This window comes from Vigna radiata, chromosome 7 (genome assembly GCF_000741045.1).
Source record: "Vigna radiata var. radiata cultivar VC1973A chromosome 7, Vradiata_ver6, whole genome shotgun sequence".
Lineage (NCBI taxonomy): Eukaryota > Viridiplantae > Streptophyta > Magnoliopsida > Fabales > Fabaceae > Vigna > Vigna radiata.
This window is the reverse complement of record NC_028357.1, coordinates 9058104-9069913: the sequence shown is the minus strand read 5'-3', so window position 1 is coordinate 9069913 and position 11810 is coordinate 9058104. Positions and strand designations below refer to the sequence as shown.

General features: G+C 31.3%; 1 protein-coding gene across 1 annotated transcript; it reads left to right on the top strand.

Annotated features, from left to right (window-relative positions):
- Nucleotides 1–9603: 9603 nt before the first annotated feature.
- Nucleotides 9604–10437, top strand: LOC111241944 (uncharacterized mitochondrial protein AtMg00810-like). The gene has a single exon (XM_022782699.1). The coding sequence runs from the start codon at nucleotides 9604–9606 to the stop codon at nucleotides 10435–10437; it is 834 nt and encodes a 277-aa protein (XP_022638420.1).
- The last annotated feature ends 1373 nt before the right edge of the window (nucleotides 10438–11810 follow it).

The window sequence follows — 11810 nt, the reverse complement described above, 5'->3', positions numbered from 1 at the left end:
TTGTTTGGTAGCTTATATGAGTCGCTTAAACGAGCTTGAATTGGACAAAAATTCTATCATTTTAAATGGAGAAAAGGTATTCAAAGAAAAAAAAAACACTTAAAAATAATTATACTTTTGAAATACATAAATTTTTTACATGATATCACTATTTTTTATTTTTTATTTTTTATATATTTTCTTTCTTAGAAGTATAAAAGTTTATTTTTTTTATAATTATTTTTACTTTTATAATGTGTGTTAAATAAATGTAACTATGTCACCCTATCATTACTCTTTATTCAAAGTGATATAACCTACTATTTAAGTGACTCCAAACACATATCTATTAATTAGGACTGGGTAAAAAGAATTTATTTGTACTGTGTTATAGATAATTGTACTATATTATATTTAAAAAAAAAAAACTTATTCACCCTTACTAAAAGTTCTGTATACTATTTTATGGTTCAATTTTTAAAAACTGAACTTATAACAGTTTTGGTTCAGTTAACTATGAGCACGGTATCTACTCTTTCCTCTTCTCTAGTTCTCATTCAACTGCTTCTTCTTACCAATAAAACGTAAATTATTTTAAAATAAAATATAAATAAAAAATAATTTTAAAATAAAATAAGTAAATAAAAAGATAAAATAAATTATATACACATATAAAACAAAAATATATAAACAAAAAATTAAAAAAATAAATATAAAAGTAAAATAATATTCATGAAAAAATAAATATAAATAAAAAATAAAATAAAATAAATAAATAAATAATAAAATAATTTCCATACACATATAATAATAAAAGAAATATAAATAAAATAGAAAATAATAATATCAAATAATTAAAAAATTAATTTATAAGACACTTATGAATAAAATAAAATAAATATTTAAATAAATTTCAATCAAAATGAACATGTATTGTTATACTATTTAGTTTAAAAATTAGTACAATTCAATTTAAAATTAGTACAATTCAATTTAAAATTAGTATAGTTAATAGTTGAGTTCAGTTTATATTGTAGTTTAGTAGAATTTAGTATAATACAGTTCAATCCAGTTTGATAAAACAAAAAACAGTTCAGTTTAATTTGTCTGAACTGTTTTACAGTTCACTTCAGTTTAAACAAATTAGTTTTTAGTTCAGTACAAATTTTAGTAGTATAGTGCAGTTCAGTTCTATTTGTCCACCCTAACTATTAACATGAGCTAACTCTTTGCTTAAAGCGAAAGATGAAATGATATTTGGTAAGTGTTTGGAAATCATTCAAGTGAGCTTAAGTTTCATATTAGATAAAAATGACAGATAAATTCCATATAAAAAGAATCCATAAACTCAACCTCTAAAGATTTTGAGTTAAAAAAAGTTGTACCAATTTCTAATATGGGTTAGGTTCATGTCACATTTTGATGCAAAAAAATGATCGTCATTAAGAACATCAATATCTTTACCCTCAAGAATCACCCTACTAATAGAGAAACAAAATCAACACAATCAATTTTATTATTTAGTGACAGTCAACTAATAATACTATGTGAAAACTATTACAACACATAAACAACTCTCAGATGTCCTTTGAACCCTAGTACACCCCTACTCTCCAAAGCAAGAATTTAACCCAAATCTCACAACACTATACTACAATAGTATAAGAAAAGTCAAATACAAGCTTAAAATGTCTTTTACTAAGGTAAGAAACAACATGAACTTAGGTCCATTATATAACGAATATCATCCACTCCCTTGCTTATCCTAGGTAATGTCAGACTTTCCAAGATATATTATTTTCATCAGCCCAACAATCTCATGTCTTATTAAAATAAACGCATCTTCATTGCCTATACCAACAATCATACCCCAACTTAAAGAGTATACTCACTTGTAATTAAAGAATCCAAAGAATTTCCTTTCATTGCACACCTACATCAAAACATACCAATCCTTGTGTATAAACAACACATAACCTACATCAATATTAACTAATGACCTTGCACAATTATCAAACACCCTAAATCAAACCTAACCAATGCTCATGTATAATTACCATACACCCTCCATCATAGCTAACCAATGCTTGTGTATGATCAGAACACACATTGCATCATTATTAAGCAATGTTCATGTATAAAAACCATACACCTTGCATCAATGTTAACCAATGCTCGTGTATAATCACACACCCTAAATCAATATTAGTCAATGCTTGTGTATAATTACAGCTGGAAAAAACTCATCCTAACATTCACAATTTGTTGAATCAGGAGATGTCACGTGTAATAGCCCTTCACTTTTAAATTTGACAAACAAAGAGATGTCATATGTCACAATTTTCCCCTCTAAAATCTAACTAACCAGGAGTTGCCACATCATCACCTTCTTCCTAAAGCAAATCTGCACACACAAAGCCTTCTTCATCTTCATTAGCCACCAATAGAGACACTACACCAGTAATCTCCGCTAGAAACAGTTAGTCGCCACCCTACCTCCATGCAGTCACTAGAACAATATAATTGAGCAACCATTGCACAATGCAACCCATGACGCAACATCACCAATTGAGCCATGTGAAACCCAGTAGTAGGCCGCACATCGTTGTTGTTGCACCATTTGACACCCACCATACTAGATCTGCAACACCATCGTCATTGCGTGTGTGTCAACACCACAAAAGAGAACCGAAATGCATTAGCAGTGTGAGACACCAACGATCTCCTCTATTACAGCATCCCAAACACCTTTATCTACTGATTCCAAGAGAATTCTCATCCTAATTTTCCAAAAAAGATAGTTTTGTCCTACAAACAGAGGGGTTCTGTTTGTGGAAGCTCCTTCACTAAAAGTTTGAGAAACAAAGGCCACCGGGATCAAAATAATCGATTACACGGAAAATCAAATCGATTAGTTTTCAAGTAACTTTCAAAAACCAGCTCTTGTGTCAATTTTAGAAAAGGATAGGCCTTGTTTCCTAACTAAGAGGGGGGAGGTGAATTGGTTCGTATTCAAAAAATTTTTCTTTTCTAAACCTTTGGAAAATCTTTAGCACTTTCTTGAAATACAAGAAAATAAAAAATGTAATGAAATAAAAGAGATAAGGGATAGAAAGACAAACACCAATTTTTTTATACTGGTTTAACCTCAATGCCTACATCCATATCTCTTACAATCAACCTAAGATTGAAAGTCACTTCACTATATAGATTGAGTTATACATCAAGAATTACAGAGACCATCTCTCAATGCAACCTCCTCTCCAACTCTAAATCTAATATAGAAACAAAACAACATAGAAAGAACAATCATCTTTCTGCATAAACCCTTTAAGACACCTCTAAAAGAAACCATAACCTCATGTTCACTTCCTTGCCACCGGCAATAGGAAAATCACAATCCACAGATTGAAAAATCAACACCGATCTTGGTTCAGAAACTTAAGAGTGCGGATGATGATCAGCCAATAAAAGTACACAACAATTCCTTCAAGAATCCTTTGAATCTTCCAAACTAAACGCTTCTTGATTCTTGGAGAATGAACACTCCTGCAATTTCTTAACTCAACTCACTTTGTCAGATATAAAAGATGAAAGATCAAAAGTTCTTGATGCAGAGAGTTATGCGTCAATATATAGTTTTCTCAAGTCTGATGCATCTTAATCAATTATAATATTAATATAATCGATTAAGCAATTTGATCGAGGTCGTACCCAAATCAAACTTAGTATGCAACTAAAGTGCAATATAGACTAGGAAAGGACTCTTAGGTCGTCTCTCAAGGACCAAACTGTGGTTCAGGAATTAAGTCGAACACTTGGTGGGAGGGTGTTTATGGATAGTTTTATGTATGGAAATGAAACAACTAAAACATGAATTGAACTATTAATTGAAAATGATTGGTCACTAGCTTAATTACAATGCTTCCAATCACAGAGTAACAATAATTACACACTACTCTAACCCCTAATCCAACACAAATTAACCAACTAAGCGAAGGTTAATATGATCTTCAAAATTACACCAATTAGGCAATTAAGCAAAGATTAAACACCAATTAGGTAACTAAGCGTATATCCAATCACAAGCACAAAACAGATTGAATATTGAGCCAAATCAGAGCAGCAAATTCACAACTAGAGTCCAAAAATCTCATTGAAATAATGCAATTTCACTAATGACCAACCAAGCACACTTAAGCTAACATTAAAACGTAATTGTAGCAGCAAAACCGAAGTGAATTCATTTTGGAACAATAGGAAACGAAACACAATTCAAAGCATAAAACAAACTTCAAAACAGAAACATAAAATGCTATTCAAATCTGGAAACGAATTAGCAAAGCAAAAGGGGATTTAAAGTGTAGAAAAGAAATGGATTGAAGGCACATAATAAAATTCGAATTAAAATAGAGATGATTTGATACAAGAAAAAGAGAAAACGAAAGCAAACCTAAAACCCCCCAAGGGGGGAGAAGAAAATGTCAATTGCTCCAAGACCTAAGAACCCAAAAAATGAAAAATGAGGGGAAGAGAGATGAGCTAAATCTGATTTGGGTATTTAAAAATCCAAAGACGAAATTGCCCTTAGTATGGACTTTTCCTAAATGTTGACCAAAAATGGGCCCAAAGTCATAAGTTTTGACCTAATTACATTATAAACAAATTTAAACTATATTGCTGACGTGGATAATGGAAAATGACGTGGCCACATTCTTTTTGTCCCAAAATATGATTCACAAACTGTCCTACAAATAATAATTGGAATAATTAGGCCTAAATAATTCAAATAATTAAAATAAGAATTAATAGTCCAATTAAGCCCAAATAGTGAGAATGAGACAATAATGGAAAATCAAACACAATTCACTAATACAATTTGATGCGAAAAGCTAAGTGAATAGTACAAAATAGGGATTCATCACGATTTACACTACAATACCAAAATTACATCAAAACACATTTAACAGATTACGCAATTAATGTAATCAATTGCACAATTAATGTACGTCAAAAAAATTCAAAATATGACTATTATGGTAGTTAAGACTTAACAAGAAAATAGTTTTCAGTGTACACAGGATTTAACGATTAAGAAGGCAGTGTAATCAATTAAGTATTACATTTAAGTAAATTTGAAAACTTTTACAACTGAAAACACATCATTGCACTCAACAATCCAGTATTAGCAAAGGTACGAGTTTTAATCGATTATGCATATAATGTAATCTATTAAAACTTGTAGTTTTCCACAATTAGGCATTTGTTGATCTCTGATGAATCTAATTGATTACATAAACATTGTAATCGATTAATTCATACACATATGCATTGTGCAAAGAGTTTTATCATTCAAAACTATGAATATGCATACCACATATATAAACTCATGTATAACCACAATAAGTATGCAAACCAAACAGTTCAAGCACAAACAAGCATATAAACACAACTGAACATTTCAGTTGTTGTGCAAGAAACTATTAAAATATTTATGTTGTTGTCATCATCAAAAACACACAAGGGTTTAGCTTTCATATAGCTCCCCTATCAACACATACCTTTAAAGTGTAGAAAGGAAAAAAAATTCCTATTTTCTAAATGTATTTCTTTCAAAATTTTAATTTCTAATAATTTTATATTTATTTTTATTCTTTATTTGAATTACTCAGAAATGAGTGTACATGACGCTAGTGATCGGACAAACACCAAAGTAAAAAATAATATATTTTTTATTTGTTGAAATCATTTATTTAATTTTGTTTTATATATTCTTTTACAAAAAAAAAAATATATGAAAATGGTTGTCACACAATGCAAGGGATTGAACCAACACCAAAAGAAATAAGGAAAAATATTCTTTTTATGATTTTTTAAAACTCTTGAGATTGTTGATAGGGGGCACATGATTAGCTGAACCCACAGTTTCTGTGATATTTGTTTTAGACGATGATAACACGTTGTTTAATAAAAACACATGCGTGTGTTATATGTGATATATGCTTATGCTTATTGTGAAAAATTGTACAAGCATATCTGTGAACATATTGTGATGGTTAATTGCATACTACTGTGTATGAAATGTGATTGTATCTATGTATGCATAAAATGTGCTTTGGAAGTATAAAACCACATGCACCAAGCATATTTGCATGACCAAATCGATTACAATATTGTGTTAATCAATTAATGTCATCAAACAACTTGAGTTTTAAATTGTGGTAAAACAACAAGTTTTGAATTGATTACGTTAGTGGTTAAATCGATTAAAAGTGGTGTGTTTGCACAAATATTTTTCAAAGTGTGTTGTAATGAATTTGAGAAGAAAAGTTTTCAAACTATGCTAATTGTTACAACTTAATCGATTGCATGAATCATGTATTCAATTAAGTTAGTTAAAAATTTGAAAATTGTTTCATTGTTTGACATAACTGTCACAACGGTCATGTTTTTAAATATGTTGACCAAGCATTTATTGCAAATCGATTACATTAATTAAGCATTCAATTAATGGCTTTGATTGCTATTATTCTGTTATAACTGTGAAATGTATTCGATTAGATTAATAGCATAATCGATTAAAACGTGTCTAATATAACTTATACTATAAATAGACGCATGATTTGAATTCTGTAAGACAATTGGAAAATTACAATTTCATATCTGGTTTCAAATTAAAGGTTTGAGTTTTACAGAAGAGAGAAAAGCTCCAAGAACCAAGAATTACCATGGTGATCAAAGTCTTGAAGGTTTCTTGTGAAGCAAGATTGTTTGTTTTGTAATGTTTGATCGTTCTGCACATAGAAGGTGCTTACTACTTGATCAGGAGCTGTTGCAATCGCTGAGAATTGTTGTTTCCCTGTGGTGTATACAAGAAGAAGAACGTGGTTCTTGACTTTGAGGGGGATCTCAAAAGGTTGACTGCAGAAGAGGATTGTTCTTGCTGCTAGTTTGTTTTTGTTTCTACCTATATTAAATTAATGAGTTATAGAGGTAATTTACATTTTGACGTGAGGTCCTTGTAAAGCTTTGTTGTAAAAAATCATATCTCTATAATGCATTGGCTTCCATCTCGGGTTGAGTGGAAGGACGTTGGATGTATGCAGGTTGGTCGAACCAATATAAAATCTGAGTTTGCACTTTATTCTCCCTAATTGTCTGCATTTAATCGATTGCATATTACTTGTATTTGAATATGCATATTGTTTCATTGTATACGCTTTTGACTTGCGATTCAAGAAAAACTTAAAGACCTATTGTTTTCTGAAAATGATTTCAAAAGCATTCATTTTTATACAAAACCAATTCAACCCCCCCCCCCTTCCTTGGTGTGAGAAACAAAGCATATTTTTTTTAACAATTGGCACTAGAGCTAGTTTTCAAAAGATATTTGAAACAAACAAATCGATTAACGTTTTTGTGTGATCGATTAATTGATCCTATGATGGCGTATGTTTCTCAAACAGTGAGGAAAAGTGAATCTGTTTTTGAGCTTGTGCATGTTGCTTGTAATGATAAATATAACTCTATCACTAATGGGTTTTATGAGTCGTTTGAAGCAGGTTTATTGCGAAACAGGAAAAATAACATGGAATCCAAATTTGAAAGGGTGAACATGTAGAATGAAAAATTCACTAGATTTTTCTACAAGAAGAAAAGAGACGAGTATAAAAATGATGATGAAAAGAAGACCAAGAACGAGAATTTTTCAAGAACAGATCTCATCATGATGGCCAAGTCTGAAACAGCGAAAGCATGTATAGAACATGAAACCAAAGGGTCCATGTGGTATCTGGACAGCGGATGTTCAAGGCACATGACAGGAGATCCAACGAAGTTCATAAGCATCTTTTACATGACTACTGGTCATGTCACATATGGTGATAATAACAAGGGTAAAATCGTCGGCATTGGTAAAATCCAAACACCTTCTTCATATGAAATTGATAATGTGTTGCTTGTTGAAGGGTTGAAACATAATCTACCTAGCATTAGCCAATTATGTGACAGAGGACTGAAAATAACATTTCAACCAAAATAGTGTTTAATAAGCAATGTTCAACTGATGAGTTGTTATTAATAGGGAAGAGATACAGCAACGTATACATAATTGACTTTAGAAAAACTTCATTTAAATCTGTTTTATGTCTTATGTCTAAAGAAGATGATGCATGGTTATGGCACAAGAGATTAGCTCACATTAATATGGGTCAGTTAAACAAGCTTGTGTCTAAGAATCTTGTTATTGGTCTTCCAAATATATGCTATGCTTCTGAAAGATTATGTGATGCGTGTCAAAAAGGGAAACAAACAAGACAATCTTTTAAAAATAAAAGACAGATGTCTACTACTAGACCTCTTGAATTATTAAATATGGATTTGTTTGGTCCCTCAAGGGTCAGGAGTCTTAAAGGTAATTGGTATGGTTTGATAATTGTTGATGACTATTCTCGTTTTCCTTGGACATTCTTCATTTCTACCAAAAGTAAAACTTTCAAGGTATTCAAGAAATTTGTTGTTGTGATACAAAATGAAAAGGAGCTCAGAATAAAATCCATAAGGAGTGATCATGGCAAAGAGTTTCAGAATGAAGTGTTTGATGACTATTATGTAGAGATGGGAATCTCTCATAACTTTCAGCACCAAGAACTCCTCATCAAAACGGTGTAATGGAAAGGAAGAATAAAGCACTAGAAGAGCTGGCAAGAACTATGCTCAACGAGAGAGACTTACCAAAGTATTTCTGGGCAAATGTTGTGAGCACGACTTGTTATGTACTTAACAGATCTATGATAAGATCTATGTTGAAATTGACTCCCTATGAGTTGTTCAAGGGAAGGAAGCCTAACATCACACTCCTACGTATCTTTGGATGTGAGTGTTTCATTCTCAATAGTAAGGAAAGTCTTGGTAAGTTTGATTCCAAAGATGATGAGGCAATCTTTATTGGTTATTCTCTTACAAGTAAAGCTTACAGAGTATATGATAAAAGGATTATATGTTTGAGGAGTCTGTACATGTAGCTTTTGATGAATATATTGATACTGCCACTAATCAAGTGCACTCTAGAAAGTCTATAGATGCAGGTGATTCTGGTGGAGAGGAAGAGGAAAACGTAGAAATTCAAGAAGAAGAAATTTCTAAAACCACACTCATACTTCAAGAGCGGAATCGATTAAGGAGTGGAAAACACCGAGAAATGTCTTAACCAGTAATATCATTGGAGATCTAACAAGAGGAGTTTCCACTAGGAGGTAGCTCAATCAATTATGTATGAATGTAACATATGTGTCTAAGATTGAACCCAAGAATATTGAGGTTGAACTTGAGGATGAAAATTGGATAATGGTCATGCAAGAAGAGTTGAATCAGTTTAAAAGAAACAACGTGTGGGAACTAGTTCCAAGAACTAAAACTCTACATATGATAGGCACAAAGTGGGTTTTCATAAACAAGATGGATGATTCATGAGAAATCATCAAGAATAAGGCCAGATTAGTTGCAAAAGGCTACAGTCAAGAAGAGGGAATCGATTATGATGAAACTTACACTTTAGTGGCCAGACTGGAAGCAATAAAGATTCTACTAGCCATTGCTTCTGTAATGAAATTCAGATTATACCAGATGGATGTTAAGAGTGTGTTTCTAAACAGGTATATTAAAGAAGAATTCTACATGGAACAACCACCAGACTTTCAAGACTATAAGCATCCAGATCATGTCTTCAAACTAAGGAAGGCCTTATATGGACTGAAACAGACACCAAGATCTTGGTATGAGCGTCTAAGTGAATTTCTAGGAAAAAAGGGATTTAATAGGGGTAAAGTAGATTCAACCCTCTTCATTAAAAATTCCAAAAATGATAGATTGTATGTACAAATTTATATTGATGATATCATTTTTGGTTCAACTAATTATGCTTTATGCAAAGAGTTTTCTAAGACAATGCAGGAAGAGTTTGAAATATCCATGATGGGAGAACTCACATACTTTCTGGGGCTTCAAGTTAAGCAAAGTGAAAATGGTATCTTTATTCATCAATCTAAATACTGCAATGATCTGTTGAAAAAGTACAAGATGTTAGACTGCAAAGAAGCTGAGACACCTATGGCAACAAATTGTTATCTTGATCTTGATGAAAACGACAATGTTGTTGATCAAAAACTGTATAGAGGTATGACCGAACCTTTATTGTACTTAACTGCCAGTAGACCAGATATCATGCATAATGTTTGTCTTTGTGCTAGATTTCAGTCACAACCAAAAGAATCACATTTAACTATTGTGAAAAGAATTTTAAAGTATCTAAAAGGAACCAAGAGTCTTGGACTATGGTATCCTAGTGGAATAAACATTTTCCTTGAAGGTTACAGTGATTCAGATTTTGGTGGCTGTAAACTAGACAAAAATAGTATTAATGGGACATGTCATCTGTTAGGATGTTCTCTAGTATCTTGACATTCAAAAAAACAAGCTTGTGTGGCATTATCTACCACAAAAGCCGAGTACATTGCAGCTGGGAGTTGTTGTGCTCAGTCTCTTTGGATCAAGAGCCAACTAGAAGATTATGGCATATCTTTATATCATATTCCTCTAAAATGTGATAATACCAGTGCAATAAACTTAACTAAGAAACTTGTTTTTCATTCTAAAACTAAGCATATTGAAATAAGGCATCATTTCATAAGATGCCACATTCTTAAGGGTGAAATTAAAGTCGAATATGTAGATACCTTACATCAATGGGATGACATCTTTACAAAACCTTTAAACAAGGAAATTCATTGTTACATTCTTATCATTGCATGTTCATACTTTAACTGTGATAATTGATATACTACATTGATTACTAAATTGCTTGATCTAGAAAAGCCTAAAAGGTTATGCAGGAATACAATTTGTTGACTGGGCTAAGATGGAAAATCAACATTACTCTGCAGCAAAAATTGATTAACAAGAAGTTCTAATCGATTGGGTTTCGTCATTGGGTTTGAAGTGTTTATACCTTTGATATGTAATACTTTGACTCATGATATGTTATATGTTAACTCATGATATATTTATTCATCTTATATCTCTTTATGCTTAATTCGTTGTGAAACTGAATATGAGATTATAAATGATTAAATTGTTGTGATGTTTCAACATGTATCAAACTTCTCTGATATTAAGTGATTAAAATTACTATGATACATTGATTGAACATGTTTAGCTCATACATAACTCTGATATATTTGTATTATGCATCTATGCTTTGTATAATAAGCATAATAACAGGGGAAGTTTTGTATGTTATTAAATGGTTCACATGATACTGAAAAGGGGAGAAAATAATTAAACATGTGAAGATTATTGACAGGGGGAGCATCAAATTTATTTTGTTATACTAATTGATGCATCTCTACTTGTTGTATTATCTCTGTTTCAATTACATTAAACTAAATATGCCTTTTTTGCTAATGTCCAAAGGGGGAGAATATTTAATGTAATTGAACTATGTTATATGAGATAATTGAACTATGTTTTATTGTGGATTGTATAAACATGGTTTTGTTAATCATGGTTGTGCATCATAAATAAAGGGGAAGATTGTTGAAAATGTTGATAGCAGGAGCACAAATTTAGCTCCACCCACAATTTTTGTGATATCTGTTTTTGATGATGACAACACATTGTTTAATAAAAACACATGTGTGTGTTATATGTGATATATGCTTATGCTCATTGTGAAAAATTGTACAAGCATATTTCTGAACATATTGTGATCATTAATTGCATACTACTGTGTTTCAAATGTGATTGTATCTGTGTATGCATAAAATGTGTTTTGG

What these genes read in the sequence shown, in the direction of transcription:
- LOC111241944 (XM_022782699.1), top strand. Translation starts at nt 9,604, where the DNA reads ATGGATGTTAAGAGTGTGTTTCTAAACAGGTATATTAAAGAAGAATTC.